Below are 21,578 nucleotides of genomic sequence, written 5' to 3'. Positions count from 1 at the left end.
CATGGCCTTGTACAACATTTCGGCCATCGTCTTTGGGTCATTTTTGTAAAGAGAGAAGAGAAATTCCCTCGGTTGTAACCCACGGGTGAAGGCAGTAATAAGGACTTTGTCGTCAGCTTCGTCAGTCAAAAAGGCCTCTTTGTTGAAACAAGTTACATATGACCTTAGGCTTTCATCTTCCCACTGCGTAATGCTTAGTATGGCTGTTGAAGATCTTCTATGTCTTTGTCCCCCGATGAAATGCATGACAAAGTGTCCACTCAACTTTTTGAAGGTGGAGACAGTGTTCGGGGTAAGTTTACTGAACCCTACCCTTACTGGCCCCTTCAGTGTGGTAGGGAAGGCCCTGCAAATAATTTGTTTTGGAATTCCTTGCAAGTGCATGGGAGTTTTGAATGACTCCAAATGGTCTAGTGGGTCTCGCGAACCATCATATGCCTCCACTTGTGGCATTTGGAACTTGGCTGGAAAGGGGAAGGAAATCACTTACACGGTGAAGGGTGACTCAGTCTGCTGGACTAGTTCGTCCAAGTTGGTGGATACCTGTCTCCTTAGGGCACTCATCATCATGTTCATGCTTTCTTTCTTCGTTTGCATCTCTTGTGCCATGCGTAATGCACCGATTTCCAACTCAGAGGGACAACTGGTATCCTACTGATCTTGTCTATTGACAGCATTACTTTCTTCTTGATTGTCCCTTTCTTAGTGATCATTCATTGAGGGATGATTGTTGTTACGTTTGTCCCTGTCTTGTTTGTCATTCTGATCATTCAGCTCCTGGTCATTCCGCTTATCCAGTTGTCGTTCAAACTCATGGTTCTGCTGAATGAGCTATTCAACCGCTGCGGCAAGGGTTTACACTTGCCTCTCCAATGCGTTGGGCGGGTTTTCGGTCTCTTGGTTGGTAGTGGCCATTGATCGTGTTAAGACCATACAACTTTTTGTCTTTGAGATGGCGATATGGCTTATCACTCGTTATTCCCATAGATGACGCCAACTGATGATGTGCGAAAATCGTCAGTAAGTCGTAGGCTCCAAGTCACTTCAATGGGTACCTGTAAATAAGGACGAAGGACCAAACATAAGGCACTGGCTAAAAACCCTCTGAAGGTCAAGTTAGCGAATGAGAAATCTCTATCAACTCTTTAGTGAAAGAGTTAGGGATTTTTTGTGTACCTGGGGAAAGAGGAGGTCCGGTGCTTATACAGTGGTGAGTGGTAAATCAAGATCCCTTAGAGGTGGGGATCTTTCCTTACGGAGGGTATTTGGTATTAGGGTTTCTATGATTCTAGGGTGTTTTTCCCTATGTGAGCACGATAAGGCCTTGGTACGTGATGTGCAAGATATTTTCATACATGAGTATTCGTGGGGACCACACATGGCCATGTGGTATTCGTCAACTTCCCGTCTCGTCGGTCTTATGGTCAACCGCCACCTCCATTTTTCCTATTGGTACATGACGTATTCGTCGGCCTTGGTGGCGTTATGTCTTGAAGGTGTCGTTGGTTTATTAAGGATCCTCTGTCATCTTTTAGTGAAGTAGATGACCTTGCAGAGGTTGTCCACCCTCCTTGCCTTCTTCTTATAAGTCAATTTATCTGTAGAAAACACTCCCATCAAGAGTTATTTCTTTTGTTAAGATTCCTTAGTTCAAATGCTCACGAATGTGAGTCCTTGATCCTGACACTCATTAATGGAATCTACCATTGTTGCAGCATGTCTTTCTTGCAAATTGATGTTAAGTCCATTAGGCAAAATAGTCCTTATCAAGTTAAAATAATAGAGACATACTCGTTTGGGTGGCCTCAAAATATGGTGATTTTATTGTTTGTAATGCTTATTATATGGCATGTCCTTAAAGCATATTGGTAAGGAAGGAGAGTCATCTAGGGCTCTACTCTACAACAGCAAAATGTGTGAAAGACTTTATGGTCATTAAAGGTTTCTCAAAAGGTCAAGATCTTTCTATGGAGAGATTTTGTAATGCCTTTTCCACCATGCTCAACTTGGGATTGAAAGGTGTTCATGTTGATCTTGTATGTCTCATTTGTAAACAATCTTAGGAATCAATCATCCATGCATTATGGTCTTGCAGAGTTGCAAATGGGGTCCAATGTCCAAATGACATGGAAAGTTAAACTTCAGAAATATGGTCAATCCCTCGTATTAAATCCCTTGATTTTCTCCAAAATTTAGATAGATATGACACATGTGACATTTATTTGATTTTATCTATTGAATTTATTGAATGTCTTGTGCCTTACATTTGCATTAAAATTGAAGAAAATTGAAGAATTTAAATGGAAAGGGATGCTTTCTCGTAGTTAAAAGTTTTGTAGTTTAATTGCATTGCTAGATTCTCATTATTCAAATCCTCTCTCCCCACTTATTGTAAACAAAAAATATATGAATGTAATATATAATATTATTCTTTAAATATAAAATATTTTGTAGTTATTTTAGGACCAAACCATTTGCCACAACTTAATGATATGAGTAGTAGACAATTACTTTCATATGGACCCATTGTCTTTTTTCACCATACCATAGATCACTTCAGTGTTATGATAAGGGTTGTTCAAAAAAGTTGTATCCATAGACTTTTTTAATATTATGAGATTTAAGTGATAGCTCAATGATAAAGACATATTTTGTAATGTCCTGTGTTTATGGTTGAACCCTACCTCCCCCCTCCCCACTATCTACTTATCTCAAAAATAAAATATTATGTTTCCATTTTTTTTTTAATATATCTATAATCAGTATAAAACCAAAGAGGATTGAATTTTAGTTGACCTCATAATATTGTGTCATATAAGTTTTGAGAATTTACAATTTTACACGTCATTATTTTAATATATATATATATATATATATATTTAATTGAATTTAAATTCTATTATATATTTTTGAAAGCAAATGCTATTCTATATTTAAACACTCCATTAAAATCTTTGTATATCATTTTTTTTAGAAAGTAGAATCTTTGTGTATCATATTTTCCTTATATATTAAAATATGAGTTGTGCTAAGGACATAACAAATTGTCACAGTAGCTAAGGTGTTAGTCTCTCATAGGTTAAAATAAAATAATAAAATATTAGATCAAGTCATACCACAATTAAAAATAAGAGTATTGTGAAAATATTGTAAGATTTTGTTTTGTCCATAATTTTTTCTTAAAATATATAATTCTATGTACAAACGCAATCAAAATGAACCCTCTGACTTGATAAATATATATAAAATCTTTTTGTATTAGTTTAATTTATCTTTAAAAATATTTTTGCACACTCTAACACAGATCAATCGAACCCAAAACTAAATAACAACATAGACCAACCCATCCCAAAACCAACCAACAACATAAATCACAAATCTCTCTCTCTCTCTCTCTCTCTCTCTCTCTCTCTCTCTCTCTCTCTCTCATGAATCTCTTTTCTTTATTTGACTATCGATATCTCCAACTCTAAGAATAAAGAGCGAGTGTTTGTGAGTTGTAAGTGTATATTTTGTTATTATAATTTTATATTTTGTTATAAATATAATTTAACTTTATATAATTTAATAATTAGGAAATATAGATGATTTGTTACATATGTGTGTATTTTAGAGCATCTGCACCAATTTGTGTAAAATATAAAAAGATGTTAAATTTACACATTTTAGCCTTAAAACTGCCCACATTAGTCTGTTTATACCACTGTAGATTTTCATTTTTGCTACTGTAACTATGTAAATATACACGGTTACTGTAACTTTGCATATTAATATTTTTTTAGTTTCTCATTATTTTATTTATTTCTCTCTCTCTTCTCTCTCCTTCATTTCACCGTAAAACCTAGCCACCACTAACCGCCTAATACCACCACTAGTCACAACCCATTACAAATTTGAACATCCTATTACAAAACCCAGTCAACTCATCAATTGGAAAACCCAAATCAAACCCATCACTACCCAACTAGAACCCATTGAGATCAAACCCATCATTGCCCCACCCACCACCGTAGCCCAGTATCGCAATCCAACAAAGAGGAAGGAGGAGGAGGAAGGAGAAGAAGAAGAAGAAGAATAGGCTAAGAGCTAAGAGAGAAATGAGAGGTGAGAGAGAGATTTTTTTTTTTAAATTTTGAGAGAGAGAGAGAGAGAGAGAGAGAGAGAGAGAGTATTTTGATACGGTAGGTTAAAGAATAAAAAATAATTATTTAAAGAAAATAGAGTTTATAATAGATAGTATGATGTAGATGTTTTTGCAAAGTAGTTGTGTGAAATAGAAAAAATAGGTTTTTATACTAAAATAAATGGAAAGTTTTAGCCAAATTGATGCAAACGCTCTTATCATGTTATAATAACATTTTGGTATAAAGTTAGTGATTCAAAAAAGTTAGTGATTTTCAAGTATTTGATTCGTTAAGTGGACACACAACGTATTATTTATATATGTATAGATGTGTGTGGTTCTTTGGATCAATAATTAATACAATGCACATTAGTTGAGTTTTGTTATTCAGTTTAAAATATTTTTATAAAAATAATAACAAATAGATAATGACAATTGTATAAAAATAAAAAAATGTTATACAAACTTAACAAAATAAAATGATTACACTTACCCCATATTGACAATTGACGAAGATAATGATAACTCATAATGAATTTTCATTTAAGGATTTCAAAATATGAAAACTTGTAGAAGAAAATTGTAAAACTTCATGCATTTGTATTTGATTAATTTTTTATTTGTATTGATAATTCATTATATTAATTTTATGGCGAAAAGCACATTTTAGTCCTTACATTTTCAGGCGATTCCCATTTTAGTCCCTACATTTTATTTTTACCGCTTTTAGTCCCTATCCTGAAAAACGCTTCCCGTTTTGGTCCCTGCTGTTACTCATTTAACAGAAATATCCTACGTGGCAAATGGTCAAACAGTAAATGCTGACATGTCTATTAAAATAATATTAAAAAAAGTCACGTCAGATAAAAATAATATTAAAAAATGCCACGTCAGTACTTTAATTTTTGAAAAAAAGCCAAATCAGGTAAAAATAATATAAAAATTTCTAACCTAATTATTTAAAAAAAAAATAAAAGAAATTAGTTAAATTAAATTTTTTCCTTTTTTTTGGAAGAACGTGTTCTTCATTTTTCTTCCCCAACTAAGCTTGCCCAGAAAATTAAAAATTAAAAATTTACTTTTCTTTTCTTGCATTTTCTTAGCAACCAAAACCATAAAATCACTCAGATTTACAAAATAAAAGATATGCCCATAAAAATTTACAAAACACAAACATTCAACAAGATTTTCTTATGCTTTGAAACCAAACACAAAACTCAAACCCAGATTTTCGGCCTCCATGCACAACCAAACCCAACGAAGCCTGAATAAGATCTTAGAGAAAGCGTAACGAAACCTGGCATGACCACCACCACATCAAACAGAACCTAGCCACCACCAAAACCCGGCTGCCAACAAAACCCAGCCACCAATCAGACCCAGCAAGCACCAAAACCCACCACCAAATGGATCCAGCAAACACAGAAAAAAACCCATAACCAAAGCCGGCCACCGATTTGAACTCCACAACTGAAACCCACCACCAAAACGCCACCACCAAATGGATCAAAGCCTAAACAACTGCCTTAGTTGGTCTTCTGTATATGGAGACTTAGCTGGAAGGAGGTCAGGTGCCATAAGTGTTATAAACTCCGAAAACTCAATCAGACTGTTGCTGTTCGTATCAGTCATTTGAATCAAGGTTTCAAGCTGTTCCGAGCTTGGTTTTAGACCCAGTGATCTCAAGAGAGATCCTAGCTCAAGTTGTGTCAAACTCCCATCATTGTTCCGATCAAATGAACGAAATATTTCACGCAGCTCAGCGATTTGCTCATCGTCAAGCTCAATTGGTTGCTTGTTGCTCATGTCAACAACTAATCCAAATATGTTTCTCTAACCAAAGGTTTCTGTTTTTGGTTTTTAACCCCCCACTAATAATTCAAACTCATCACCTAGAACAATTGAATATGGATATTCTAAACCAATATATGAAGAGAAATGAAAATTTAAGTTGTGGGTTCAGATCATACCATGCCGCTTTTGCGTTGATGTTTCTTATTATTATCCACATAGAATTATAGAAATCACCAAACAAACACCCACTCTAACTTTGTGTACCTGAGGCTGAAAGGTTTGATGAATTCAGCTTTGGATAGATGAGAGATTTCCTGGAACGTTCTTCATGTTCTTCCAAAAGAAAGGAAAAAAAATTTAATTTAACTAATTTCTTTTCTTTTTTTAAAAAATAATTAGGTTAGAAATTTTTATATTATTTTTATATGATTTGACTTTTTTCAAAAATTAAATTGCTGACGTGGCATTTTTTAATATTATTTTTATCTGACGTGGCTTTTTTTAATATTATTTTAATAGACACGCCAGCATTTACTGTTGGACCGTTTGCCACGTAGGATATTTCTGTTAAATGAGTAACAGCAGGGACCAAAACGGGAAGCGTTTTTCAGGATAGGGACTAAAAGCGGTAAAAATAAAATATAGGGACTAAAATGGGAATCGCCTGAAAATGTAGGGACTAAAATGTACTTTTCGCCTAATTTTATTTTAAGTTTGTTTAATTTAACGCTTTATTTATTTCAATGTAAAATATTTGCAGGAAAATATTTTCTTATTTTACGGTGTTTGTTTTACAGTAAAATATTTTCAGTTAACCAAATCAATCTAAGCAAATTTTTGTAAAATATTTTACGCTTAAAATTTTGGTAAAATAATTTACATTTGCTCAGTAACTCTCATCTCGATGACTCTCATGCTTTCTCTCCCTCTCACGCTATCTCTTAATTTTCTCTCACCCACCAATCCTTCTCTCCCAAAACCTATCGGCGCCACCCACTGACTGGCGATGCCACCCATCAACAGCGCCACCCAAGACCGACTTCACACTCTCCTTCCTCCTCTCGTCTTTCTCATGAAATCCATCAGGATCTAAAGGTTGAGCAGCAGCTTAGGTTTTTTGTGGCTGCTTTGATCTTGTTGGTGGCTGTTCCGATCCCACCATCGCTAGATTTGCTAGGTTTTTGGATTTTCAAATTAGAATTTTTGTTCGTAGGTTTTCTTTTCATGTTTTTGATTTGGTTTTGTGGGTGTTTTTGCCTTTTTGATATGGATTTTTGGGCTGTTGGTGGTTGTTTTTTTGAATCTTTGGCAGTGGCTGGTGGTGGTTTTGATGGCTATTTTTTGAATGGTTGGTGGTGATTCTGGTGGCTGTTGGGCAAATTTGAAACGAATTCTACGTTGACCACTGAACATTATATTATATATGTATATATTCTCAAAGACGGGATGAAGTATTGTGCCAAAAGGACTGAAGAGATGAAGATAACTGAAGCAAATTTAAATCCCGTCTCCAATGTATACTTTTTCGCAAAGTACTTAGGCTGTGTTTGTTTTGGGTGAAAATCACTTCCGAAAATGCTTTTCTGTATGTACGGGTGTTTGGTTGCGCATGGAAAATGCATTTTCCGGAAATGCTTTTCAGTAGACCTATGTTGGGGGTGTAAATTGATTTTCGTTTTTATTTTACCTTAAAATGCCATTTTCTGGAAAACAGAGAGAGAGCTAAGTGAGAGGGAGATCGCGCCTGTGCGTAGAGAGAGAGAGAGAGAGAGAGAGAGAGAGAGAGAGAGAGAGAGAGAGAGAGAGAGAGAGAGAGAGAGAGAGAGAGAGAGAGAGAGGAAGAAGAGACTGAACCCAGAAATCGACTCCGAAGAACCCAGAAACCGACTCTGACGACCCAGAAAACCCAAGACCGATCTTGTTCGTTGCGTCGATCGCACCACTAGCGAGATCGTCGCACCCCAGCATCGATCCACCCAAAACTGATCGTTCTCGTCGCACCCCAAAACCGATCATCCTCGACCCAGATTCGTCGTCCCTAATCGCGTTGATCGCGATCGTCGTACCCTAGCACCGTGCCGATTGTCGCACCCCAGCACCGCACCGATCGCGAGATCGTCGTACCCCAGCACCGCGTCGATCGTGATCGCAGCATTGCGCCGATTGCGATCGCAGCACCGTGCCGCGCGATCTCGCCTTTGCCTCCGCCGCGCAATCTCGCCTCTCGTCGAACCCAGTCGCCTCTCTCTCTTCCTTCTTCTCTCAATTTGACCGGATTATGAAATTTTTTTTTCTGGGTTTTATTTGCGTTTCTGGATTGAGGAATGAAATTAATATTTGTTTGGCAGTTGAGAAAATGTGAGAAAATGTGGGCAATAAGTAGAAAATGTGTTTTCTATTGTATTTTCAACAACACAACCAAACACCAGAAAATATTTTTCACAACATTTTCTGAAATGCAACCAAACACTAAAAAATATTTTCCTTTCTTGAAAATAGCATTTTTGGAAAATAGGTATTTTTCGAAAAATATTTTACATGAAACAAACACGGCGAACTTATATAAAGTTAATCAAGATAGTAGTAGTTATGCAATTTTGTGAGATTGCTTTTCCCAGATCTCCTGAACCTGAATATATGATTGTCAGATTCAATTTCTTGCTAGCTTTCTGAACTCTAATCCCAGATTGTTACTTGCCCAACTTTTTGAATAAGAAATTAACATCGGCTTCACTTAAGAAAGTAAAGGAATTTGTTTGTTGTAAAGTGAGCAAAAACTTTTATAGATCTTGGCAGAAAGTTTGTTCAAAATTAAGTAAAGAGCAGAATTTTTTACTAACTCTGATGCTCTTTCATCGGTCTCCATGTATTTTTTTAGAGGTTAATAAATTTTTTCAAATATTTTAATAGTTTTTTTTTCTACTTTATGTTATATTAAAAATATTTTACAAAACATTTTCATGTATCTTACCAAACACAGTAAAATGAAAATATTTTTCTACAAATATTTTACTTCTAAAAATATTTTATATCAAACAAACAAACGGAGTGTAGGTTTCTTAACAACTCTTGAAAAGAAATCCCAAAGCGGATTTGATTGTCAAATTTTTTATATAAATCACGTAATGGTTATTCAATTTGGGAAAAAAAAGAAAAAGAAAAAAAAAGTAATATTCAGATCAAACTTAATAATATAAAATATGAAATACTTCCCTTTGCCTTTCTCCACGAATATGAGGTGTCTATCAAAAAAAAAAAAAATTTCGAATATGAGGTGTCCATCTTCAAACAATAAGAACAATCAATTATCCCTAATTCCTAAAAAAAAAAAAAAAAAAAATCCCTAATTCATGCTATAAGAGGTTGAGTAGTCTAGTTCTCAATGATATTCTCAGTCTCATACATTTAAAAAAAAAAAAAAAAAATCTCAGCTTTAACTTTTAACCAATTATTAATAAGTTAAGTATTCTATAAGTAACAGATAGTAATAGACAACAAAATAATACCAATAATAATAAAAACAAAAAAGAAAAAAAAAAGACAATATCATTTAAGCTTTTGCTTCTTCAATCATCTACTTTTCTCATCCATTTTCTTTCTTTTTATCTCTCACTCTCTCTCTCTCTCATCCCAATACTCCTTTCCTGAGGAATCAGACTCTCAGTCTCTCACCAAAAAAGGATTTTCCGGGAAAACCCAAACCCAAACCCAGATCCGAAAGATCCCCTCCGAATCTACCCCCACATTTTATTAGCTTGGCCGTGAAAATCGGACCCAAATTTAAAGATTCCATTCCCCGACTTCGAAGTCCCCCCCACCCACTCTCTCTCTCTCTCTCTCTCGTTCTTTTCCTGAAAACACAACACAATAATTTTCCGTTTAAAGAAACAACCGCTTTTTATTTCCTTTTCTTCAACCTCTGTTTTATCTCATCTTGATTTTACCAAGAAAAGAAAAAAACAAAACAAAGAAATACCCTTTTGATGACCCTGAATCCCGGGTTTTTATTCGGTGATTATTGGGCTTTCTTTAGATTTTTATATTTTTTTTAATTGTAGTTGTATCCTATGTTAGAGTTAGGTGTATTACATAGAAATTTTTTTTTTTTTGATATTGAATTTTTTGGGGGAAAAGTTTGGATTTTTGAGCTTAGTATTTGAAGAGTAGAAAAGGGTATTTTTTTTTCTTGGGATCATTGTGTTTCTGTTGGAGTTAGGTGGATCTGAGAGTGGATTAGAATCAAAGATCTATTGGTGATGAGCTTTTTGGATAAGCAAAAAGCTTTTTGACATTTTAGTATTGTATTAAAAGAGTTAGGAGGGTGAGCTTGTTGGTTTTGTATTTACTTTGATTGGGAATTGAACCATGGATCATGTGATTGGTGGGAAGTTTAAGCTTGGGCGAAAGATCGGTAGTGGATCATTTGGAGAACTCTATTTGGGTATGGAATTCATGGGGTTTTAAGTTAGCATTGTCTGCTTATGTCACTTTTTAGTTTTGTATTTTGTGCGGAGAATCTTATTGGTTTGGTTTGTTGTTTCAGGGGTTAATATACAAAGTGGAGAGGAAGTGGCTGTAAAGCTGGTATGTTGGAAGGCCTTCACTTTCTCTGTTCCTTTCAAATTTTGTTTTAGGAGGTTGATTTCTTCAGGTGTATTGTGGAGCTCAAGTCATTGATGAACAAGCAAGACAGTGTTCTTGAATCTAAATATATGTTATTGGTTGTCATTTTTTGAATAGATCTTTTGGAAGATGGATTTTGTCTTTGTCTAAAACCACCTTAAATTTTTGAGCAAACCTGCATTTCAGTTTGCTAAAGAAGTTCATTATTTGGTTTCTTACGCTGCTTAGTTTTAACATTCAAGTACTTGAGTTGCTTTTTAATATTATAATTCAATAGTTGGGGGAGGGGAAGTACCTGTTGAGCTACAAGGCTCTTGGTCCAAGTGCTGGAGTTACTGGTTAGCTAAGCTAATTGATTAATAAATTTTATTTACAGTTTTACTTAGAAGCATCTTGTGCCCTGTTGTCGTTCATAGTTTTAGTTAGTAGTTAGTACTGTAGAGTTTCTGAAATACGAGAGAACTGATTTTTATGGGGTGGATTGGTACTGCATTAGTTGGATTTTAGGTTTTAAGAGTTGTATTTTTAAGGTCATGGCATCACGGTTATGCTGAGGATTATTTCATTCAAGTAAATATTTGCATTTACAATATTCTAATTACATAGAGTAGAATGGAGGAAAATGATACACATGGCTAACCCTAACTATTTTGTTGAGGATCCATAGCCAGCTTCAAGAATTTGGGATTTAGGCTTGTTTGTTGTTGTTATTGTAGTACAATAATTTATTTAGATAATTATTTATGATGAATGGATCGAAAGAGCTGTGGAAGGGCTGCATTTAAGTTGAAATCAAAGTCTCTCGTCTCAATCTTCCTTCAGACCTTCACATATTATTGTATGGATCCATTAGATGGCTCTTGTTGATTATTTTGGTATTCTTACCAATCTTAGCCTGCATGTTGAGTATGCATCGGATCTGAATACAATTTTTTATTATTATATTTTTCATGTGCTTGTGTGGTGCTTATACAAGTTTGAGAACTTCAGTTCACTTTTTTCTCCTCTCCTTATATTTTTTGGAATCTATGATTTTGCTTGTTCTACAACTTGAGTAACTATATAACTTACATTACCCACCTATATTTCTCTTGTTCCCCAGGAATCTGTGAAGACCAAGCACCCTCAGCTTCATTATGAGTCAAAATTATACATGCTTCTACAAGGAGGAAGTAAGTTTCTCTTTTTGCTCCTTTTGTCTATAATGAGTTGGAATGAAAGGTTATTTCTGTGAGTTAAAATCAATTTATATGCACTTATTTATCTTCTATCTGTATGAAGCGGGTATCCCCCATCTGAAATGGTTTGGCGTTGAGGGAGAGTACAATGTTATGGTTATTGACCTTCTTGGCCCAAGCCTAGAAGACCTGTTCAACTATTGCAACCGGAAGTTTTCATTGAAAACGGTTTTAATGCTTGCAGATCAGTTGGTAATAATTTAATGTTTTCAATGAAGGAAAAATCAAGGAGGTATATTGGGCAAATATGGCTTCCATACTGATTTTTTTTCTTCTTTTCTTTTCCTGTTATTTTATGTAGATAAACAGAGTTGAGTATATGCACTCACGGGGTTTTCTTCACCGTGATATAAAGCCTGACAACTTTTTGATGGGTTTAGGGCGCAAAGCTAATCAGGTTACTTTTTTCACTGTCTATATAGTGCATCTGTCTCCGTGTTCACTTTCACCTTGTTTTACTGTAAATGCATACACATTGGACCGTAGTACATAAACATCTGTGCAATATCCCATCTTTGTTTACATGAAGACTTCGTGCAACTTTTGTTGAGACATGTCTTGACTCTTGACAATGTGAATGCTATGTGTATTTCATTTGGCCAGAATATTGTGCAGCTACAGGTAACCTTTGAAAAAGAACCCCCCTCCCCCCAAAAAATGTGAATATGCACTAAATACTCAATTCTATGTTAGTTTTTGATTCAGGGAATATGGATATATGGGATAGAGAATTACAATTAGAGAGATGTCAAATATGGAGTTGTATAATTATTTTTATTTTTTATTTTTTTTGAGTTTGGGAGCTGCTGAGCCTGGGCTCAGGTAGTAGTGGCATGCGGTATGGTTGTGGTTAGGGGCAAAGGATTTTATCTCAATTTTTTAGAAGCTAGATTGCCAATTGCTTGATGTAAAACTTTAGTTAGTGAGAATTGTTTTTTTGTTTAAAGATTGGACCCAAATTTAGCAGATTGCCAATTCTTTGTTTTAACTTTTTAGGCTATGGTAAGTTATGTACAAGAATTGTTCGGTTGGATTTGATGAGTTGACAACTTCAATTATGTTCCCATGTGAAGAATAACTGTTAGTTCTTTTGCATAAATACTGGTGAAATAAAAATAATTAGGCAATATAATGGTGGTAGGCCAACCCTTGAATAATATTAAATCTCTGATAGAGAATATACTTGCAGTGTGGGCAGTTGTACATTGGCATACTGCTTTTGGTTCTTTATTCAGTCCTAGAGCTTTCTAAGTCTTGTAGTTGATATGGATGGGAGCATAGACATTGTAAACCATTACAAATATTAGATGTCTTTTTGTTGTGGGAAGGTATTTGACTGATTATAGCTTACTCCCCCTATCTAGCGTGATTATAGTTTTGGGGACGTTTACAATGATGGAAATTTAAAGAAATGCATTCATCAATACCCCATCTTAACTTATTGTTATTACTTTATGGATAAAATTTATTTGATGAAAACTATTGAAGGTTGGTTGTTTATTAAGAGGTGGTTTGTAGACTTGTAGTTCTCACATAAAGAATGAGTTATAACTTGTATTTTTAAGCCAAAATCGTGTACTGCTGCTTACGATCAAGCTTTTCTTTGTTTTCCTAGAAAAAAATATCAATGAATAAAACTATTGATTGATGTGATTATAGTTTTAGTATTGCTTATTGTTAAATTACCGATTGTCCTAAAAGCTTAAGCTATTAGGAAATGGTGAATTTAATCACTTAACCATAATTCTAACACTTCCCCTCACTTGTGGGCCTAAACTTTCCCTTAAATAAGTGGGGGCCAACAAGTGGTAATTTAACATTTTAAATGGAAGTAGAGCAAAGTTAGGGATTGAACTCAAGATCTCTTGCTTTGATATCATGTTAAATTACCGATTGTCCCAAAAGCTTGAATTATTAGGAAATGGTGAATTTAATCACTTAACCATAATTCTAACACTTACAATGATGGCAATTTAGCATGGATTCATTCATCAATAGCTCATCCTAATTTATTATTTTTACTCTATGGATAATATTTATCTGATTGAAAACTATGAAAGGTTGGTTGTTTATGAAGAGGTGATTTGTAGTTCTCAAAAAATCACATAAAGAATGAGTTTTAAATTTTGTATTTTTAAATCCAAAATTGTGTACTGCTAGAGATCAAGCTTTTCTTTGCTATCCAATAAAAAATATCAATTAATAAGAAGTCCTGAATGATTTTTTTTTTTTTTTTGGGGTGGAAAATCTTAGATGGTTGAAGAAAAGATTGTTATTATTTTTGGAAAAATTAATGTAAATTTTAATACATGTTCAAGTTGATTGAGCCCTGATTATTTTTTTTTATCCAAAGCTCACATCCAAAAAGGGTCGAAGTTATGTAGGAAAAATTTCAGAAGAGAGGGATTTTTATTTTAGATAAATACAGAATTGTTATATTGCCAGACTCCCATGAGAGTTCATCCAAGCATGTTTTATGACTTATTGTGTTGGTAAATGCCATTGTCCCTTGGTAGCATTGATCTGTTCAGCTGATGCTTGTTTTGTTGGTTGTACATAACACCTTACGAAATCAATATTTCCAAATATTCTAGTTGTGCCCTAACATGCATTGCTTAGCATTTACTTGCTTAGCTGGGTGTTTTTTGAACGCAGGTATATATAATTGATTATGGTCTTGCAAAAAAGTATAGAGATCTTCAAACACACAAGCACATACCATACAGGTAATCCAGCATTATGGTTTTTTGTGGCTTCCTAATTAACTCGTTCTCTGGTTGTTGTACTCAATTCTTTTTTACTCTATCTGAGCTAATCATATAATTCTAGTGTATTCATAGGTCAAGTTTCTGTTATTAGTCCTGTTAATAGCCATACGAGTATCCATAGGTCAATTCTAGTGCATTCAGCATTATGGATGTTTGCATGTCCGTTTGTTGTTTCTCCTTGTTCTTGGGAAAAGAGCGGAGGGGAAGCTGTTCATTCTTGCATTTGCATACCTATATTCTTTTCTGCACCCTATTTAACAAATTCGGTCTGAATATATTTATTTCTATATAGTTGTATCACAAAGTATGGGTAAAAGCATGCTTAAGCACAAAGCTCCCAAAGCCCTAGTACTTTTTGCCTCTAAAGTGAGGCACCTTCATGCTTTTTTGGAGCGTTTTCAATAAGCTCAAAGTGTGTTTATATATACCTAGTACTTTTTGCCTCTAAAGTGAGGCACCTTCATGTTTTTTTGGAGCTTTTTCTATAAGCTCAAAGTGTGTTTATATATATACTCTTGTACACCAAATCAACGTTTTATTTCAACAGTAAGATCAGATGGCTAGAAAAGTATATATATTTGTACACCAAATATGAATTGTAGCCATTTGATCTTACTGTTGAAATAAACTGTTGATGTGGTGTACAAAAGTCAATTTTATGCTAAAAGAAGCACGGACACAGGTATGGGTACGGGTATGACGCAGTGACATGACAATTTTTGAAAAATTAGGACACGACACGGAGGGAATACATATATTAATTAATTATTAAATATATATTTATTTATATATTTTAAATATTGTTACACATTCATTTTTCATATAATGTTAAACAAATATTAAATTTATTTTTCTTCTATTTCTTTATGTTAATGTACATACATATCAGATCCAAAAACCAAAATACACCCAATAATAATATAACAAAATAAAATTTATCTCACCCAAAATAACAAATTCGTAAGCAAAGAGAAATAAGCAACTCATGCAGAGAGAGAGCTTACCATCAGCGGTTGCCGTTGCTGCTGTTGGCCTTTGCTTTTGCCGATAGCCCCAATGTCATAGAGAAATAATCAACTGAAGCAAGGAGAGAGAGAGAGAGAGAGAGAGAGAGAGAGAGAGAGAGAGAGAGTACTTTCACCGTCGCTGTTGTTGGCCTTTGCTTTTGCCAATAACCCCAATGTCATAGAGAGTGAGTGAGAAGTTAAGAGAGAGAGGAGAGAAATTGAGTGAGAGAAATGGTCTGAGGGTTAGGGATCTAGGTTTTTATTTCTGCTCTCAAAAAGCTGCGTTTTGGGTCTTTTGCTCTTTTTATTTATTTATTTATTTTATTATAAATTTCTGCAGCCGTGTCCCTTGTCCAGTATGTGTCGGACACAGACATGGCAGCCCGAATGCTATTTCCGTGCCTCCTAGATGGCTAGATTTTATGGTATGCTACTATACACTTGAGCCCACCCCTCTCTACCTTGACGCATATTCCCTTGAATTTTCTGCTTGCTACCAAAACTGCCATGTCCTGAAACTCCTAGTTCATTCTTGAGAAAAAAAAATTATTAAATTTATGTGATAATTGGTTAGTTGCTTTAATAGTTGGAGTTGAACATATAATGAGTTGTGCACTTAGACTTGTATTGATTAATACTCATTTAGTGAATAAGTGATTTAGAGAATGATGTAAACTGTTATATTTCAACTAATATGATTATGTGATCACTTGATTGTTGTATTGACCATCAATAATTATTTTCAAATTTATTACATTATATTTTTAAAAATGTGCACTTGACTTTAATCCGGCATGTGCTTGCGCTTTGCGCTTAGACTCTAGAAGGCCTTGGCGCTTAAGTGCACCTTGCGCTTTTACTTTAATCGGTATCACGTTATTCTATTACAGGAGTATTTTTTTATGAGCAATCCTCACAAGTAGATTAGTTTCTGCATTCTGGTAGTGCTTGCATATAACAATCATGAGAAAATGTGGACAAGCCTGGAGTATTAGTTGTATGGAACTTACAGATGGCTTTGTAGATTGTATGGAAGCTTTAACAGTGCTGAGATGAACCTATTTTTATTTGAATGTTTGGACGCATATGTTTATTATACAGGTTATTGAGTGTTTCATTGTTCCATTTTCTGTCATTTTTTAATGCATTTTGACCTTAATCATTAATGAATTACTGTCTTCCTGATGTGTTGATATGCTACTCAACTTTCTCTTTTTTTTTTTTTTTTTTTTTTTTTTTTTTGTTTTGAAAATAACTTTCTCATGTTTTCAGCATTTGTTGCCTGTTTATTTTCCATCACATCTTCCCATTTTTTTTTGCTACAGGGAAAACAAAAATCTCACAGGAACAGCTCGTTATGCAAGTGTTAATACCCACCTTGGAGTTGGTGAGTGACTTTTTTTAAAATTTTTTAAAAGCTATTATGATTCAGATGGTTTTGTATACTTGCTATCACATGTTTAGATGTATTCACAATTCTGATTTACATGCAGAACAAAGCAGAAGAGATGATCTTGAGTCTCTTGGTTATGTGCTTATGTATTTTCTGAGGGGAAGGTTATCACTTATTGACATTCTCACTTCACCTACTTTGCTTAGGCTTATTCGCATTTTCTTTACTTACTGCATATGATTCTTTGTTTCAGCCTTCCGTGGCAGGGCTTAAAAGCAGGTACGAAGAAGCAGAAATATGACAAGATCAGTGAAAAGAAGATGCTTACTCCCATAGAGGTATTATCACTTGCTTCTTCCAGCAGCTTATGCCAGGACAATTTAATAATGAAACATATGGTTTTAGTTTATAACAGGAACAAATCACTGAATTTATGTTATCAGGAGTCTGATATGCAGTACTTGTTCTGTATTCCAAGTGCTCCAAAACATTTGTAAACATGAGATATGAACTACAAATATGCTTTTTGACAGGTTCTTTGCAAATCGTATCCATCAGAGTTCACATCATACTTCCATTACTGCCGATCATTGCGGTTTGAGGACAAACCTGATTATTCGTATCTGAAGAGGCTTTTCCGAGATCTATTTATTCGAGAAGGTTACTTGAAGATTCTTAAGCCCCAGCCCCTTAAAATTGTTCAGTTTTTTTTTAATAAATGTTGAATAATTCTTTCTGTGATTCTCATCTTAAATTTTATTGAGAGGTTTCACAAAACCTGGAATTCAGTGAGTTGTGATTGGTGCAGGTTATCAGTTTGACTATGTGTTTGATTGGACTATATTGAAATACCCTCAAGTTGGCTCCAGTTCGAGAGGAAGAGTCAGTACATAATTTATCGGCAATATTTTTTGTAAAAGTATCTTTATATGAGTTGTAAATGATCTTGATATCTTTTCATGTCATTTTTCAACAGCCAAGTGGGAAACCAGCTTTAAATCCAGGAACATCTGCTGAAAGACCTTCAGGTCTGTTCCCTTTCACTGCAAGGCTTTGGATCAACTTGTTTTAAACAATCAAATTCTATAAATGTTTAGAATTCTCCTAAATGTAAAATGGGCTTCAAGCTCTCAAGTGCTTGGCTCGTCTCTGTGCTATGGCTTGAGATATATTCTTACATTTTCCAAAGGGTTGATTGCCTTTGTTTGGTCACTCTGGTATTTCTCTAGAAAGCTTATAGAGCAGTGAGATCTGTAGTATTTTGCTTAGATTGTAGTAAATACTTCTACACAAGTTATTTTCTTATTTGAATTAGAAAGATGAAGAGTTTTCGACATATGACACATCATTATATGTTTCTTCTAGTGGGACAAGAGATTCGAGATAGGTTCTCTGGTGCTGTTGAGGCCTTTGCTAGAAGGAATGGCACAGGGCATGGTTTGCATGGTGAGCACACCAGGCACAGATCTTCAGATGATGTGCCATCTTCCAAGGATGTGGTGAGTAATTGCGAGTAGTAATATGCAATCTTCTGCTTATTTTCTGTGTCCCTTTCAATTTTTTCCGTGAAGTCATTCTTGCACTCTGATTCCCAATCACTTCACACTCTCTTTCTTCTTTCCTCTTTGCAGCAACCTGATTCTGAAAGGGGAAGGAGTTCTCGCAATGGCAGCTCTTCAAAGAGGCCAGTTGTATCAAGCAGCAGACCAAGCTCCTCTGGTGAGCCAAGTGAAAATCGGTCAAGCCGGCTGGTCTCAAGCAGTGGTCGCCTGTCTACAACCCAGAGGATTCAACCTGGGTTTGAATCCAAAACAACATCTTTTACCCGAAATGCTGCTACCAGAGGTGGTCGTGATGATGCACTTAGGAGCTTTGAGCTTCTATCGATTGGCACAGGAAAGAGGAAATAAAGGGTAAGAAGTGCTTGTGTCAAGACTCAACTTTTTTTGCAGTTTTTCACAATGTCAGCAATATTATGATTTTACCTCAGTTACTTTGTATATGTGTTATCTGTTGCTGGGTTCAATTTGCTGCTAAGGCTCGCAAATGTTCTACTTGAGAACATGTCCAGACTCTTTTACCTCTTCAGGATTCTCGCAATTATAATGCCCCTCTTGGGCTCACCTAAGAAAGAGAGATCGTCTCACTTTAGGGAATTGTTCATATATTTGAGACACGAATAGTTGTAATAAGCACGGATGTTATATTTTTTCCTGGGGAAAAATGAAAACCATGCTTTATGACTAATACACCCTTTGTCTTGTCATGTATTACGTAATATATTCATATTTTTTGTCTTTGTAGTATGGGTAAATGATGTATAATCATTAATCAGTGGTTTCATCAGCCACCTGTTGAATTCTTTTGTCCACTTGGTTTAAAAGGATATTTTTTTTGGTTGCTTTAAACACTTTATTCTAGTAATTTTGCTAGCCATTAGTGTTTTTGTAGCATGTAAATTTTAGCTAAACATCTCTTCTGATCTCCTGGATTATCCACTGTTGAGGGCTCGTGATTACTTGCTTTAAACAGGAAAATTTTGCGAGGGTGATATTGCTTATCAAATTAGTTACGTTGAAAGTCTATCAGAAATTTCAACCTGAAGTTGTTTCCTGGTGTGCTTATCTTTTGTTAAATATTTATTTGTATGCATTTGGTTTTCTAGATGTGCCGAGTATTCTCTCTTGGTATAATGTATATTTTTGGTAGTCAGGTGCATTTATCTGTTTGAGCAAACAATATATGATCTAATATATACATTTGCCTATCACTTTGATCACCCCAGTCCCGATTTTAATTGCTATTTTGCAATGGACTAGTTGGCATTTTGGACACAGCTTGCAGTGAGAAAACCCTAGTTTTGATCTAGTAAAGTAGAAAGAGGGTGAAACCTAGGGAGAGAGAATCAAAGCAAAAACTAAAATCTTTGAGCATTTGGAATTTTGAAATCGGAGGAAAAGGAAAATTCAAATTTTAAATTAATTCCCGTTATAAAAAATTCTCTACTTAAATTGATGTTCGAGTCCCTTTTGCCTCTCAATAATGGCTTGGCTATGAGATAAAAGATGCCCAATCTTGAACTATGTAGCTTGGTACATTTATCAATGCCAGATCACATATTAAAAAAATTTCTTCTTTGTTCAAGTTGGATTCTATCATAATATTCTCCCATGTATTGTGGTCTTGATCCTTACAATTTGCCTACCAAATGGAAATACATGACCTGTCATTTGAGTTCAGATTGTCTTACCAAGGTCATATGACTAATCATGTAAAATGGTTAGTGATATATGACAGTTCCTCATCCTTTAATCACAATGATGAAGATCTAGGGTGCAACGTCTGTAATAGGGCAAAACAAAAAGGGTGTCTCTGAATTGAATTGTTATAGAATAACCCTCCCCATATCAAATTAATTAAGATGTCATGTCGTGAAAACTTGAAATTGTTGGAAAGTTGTTACTTTGACTAGAAGGAAGTATTCAATCTACTTTTTGTTGGTGTGTGGTCTAGGGCTGTCCACGGGTTGGATTGGATCGGGTTTGGGGTTGACTTGCAACCGACCCGATTAGATCGGGTGTATGAAAAATGGACCTGCAGAAATAAAACCCAAACCTAAAGAACATAGTTCACAAGTCACAACCACAATCCAAAACTAGTGAAATCAAATAACACCAAAAATACCACAAACCCAAATCTGAGATTGAAACCAAATAGCATGAAAAACACCACACACCCAAATCTAAGACCGAAAGAAAGAGAGAAAGATGAGACTCAAATCTGAGATGAAAGAGAGAGAAAGATGAGACCTAGATTTGAGATTGAAAGAAAGAGAGAAAGAAAAGAAATTATCACGAAATAGCACCACCAGCACTCCTCCTCCTAGTTCCCACCGTCATTGCATGCATCATCATATCAGTACATCTACCATCAAATTGCACAAGATCAAAGCAGATAAGAGGCGGCTTTGCAAGGAAGTAGGTCTACGATGGCAGGAAGACAAAGGCAGGAGCTAGGGATTTGAGAGAGAGAGAGCACGAAAATAGAGAGGCAGGTTAGAGCATTTCAAGCAGATTCTCCAAATTTTTGTACTGTTTGGAAAATGAACAGTGACTTTTACCTTTTAGCTACTCACTTTTTCAAATACATTTTTCAACAGATTTTCTATCCCATTCTCTATCTCATTTAAATATTATTTCTTCATTCATTATTTATTCTTTTTTTATCATCATTTATTCTTTCTATATTCATTCTCAACAATTATATTTTTCAATGAAAAGCGTTATATTCACAACATTTTTTTGCATTACTTTCACAAGAATCACATTAAAATCTTATGTGGAAAGTTATTACTAGTTCTAATTTGAACTTACCGCTGAAATTATATTTTTACTCACCAATATTAGTTAATAATAATATGTTATTTAAAATTTATTGTGAAAATATTGTGGTAGCATTTCTAAATTGTATTTTTCCTTTCTTTCTATCATCCATATGTTTCATTTTTTTTTTCTCTTGATTTTTCTCCACCACACACGTATACCAATTATCTCCATTCTCTCTTTTTTATCACTACTTTCTACTTTATTCCAGAACCTCTTTCTCTCTTTCTTTCTCCAATTTTTTTTTTTT

At 34.8% G+C, this 21,578-nt stretch overlaps 2 protein-coding genes across 2 annotated transcripts; one reads left to right on the top strand and one right to left on the bottom strand.

Annotated features, from left to right (window-relative positions):
• Positions 1–5,629: 5,629 nt before the first annotated feature.
• LOC126690142 (probable calcium-binding protein CML11) lies at positions 5,630–5,929 on the bottom strand. Its single transcript, XM_050385273.1, has one exon. It carries the CDS (start codon positions 5,927–5,929, stop codon positions 5,630–5,632), a length of 300 nt encoding a protein of 99 aa, XP_050241230.1.
• A 3,570-nt stretch (positions 5,930–9,499) lies between these two features.
• On the top strand, positions 9,500–19,245 carry LOC126688620 (casein kinase 1-like protein 10). Its single transcript, XM_050383382.1, has 14 exons — positions 9,500–10,358; positions 10,461–10,501; positions 11,643–11,712; positions 11,822–11,970; positions 12,080–12,175; positions 14,434–14,504; positions 16,879–16,940; positions 17,047–17,110; positions 17,200–17,284; positions 17,480–17,606; positions 17,755–17,828; positions 17,923–17,974; positions 18,312–18,445; positions 18,578–19,245. Exons 1-14 carry the CDS (start codon positions 10,283–10,285, stop codon positions 18,854–18,856), a joined length of 1,380 nt encoding a protein of 459 aa, XP_050239339.1. The 5' UTR covers positions 9,500–10,282; the 3' UTR covers positions 18,857–19,245.
• Positions 19,246–21,578: the final 2,333 nt, after the last annotated feature.

The sequence above is a fragment of the Quercus robur genome, chromosome 6 (assembly GCF_932294415.1).
Source record: "Quercus robur chromosome 6, dhQueRobu3.1, whole genome shotgun sequence".
In the NCBI taxonomy this organism is placed as follows: Eukaryota; Viridiplantae; Streptophyta; class Magnoliopsida; order Fagales; family Fagaceae; genus Quercus; species Quercus robur.
This window is presented reverse-complemented; position numbering and strand designations above follow the sequence as displayed.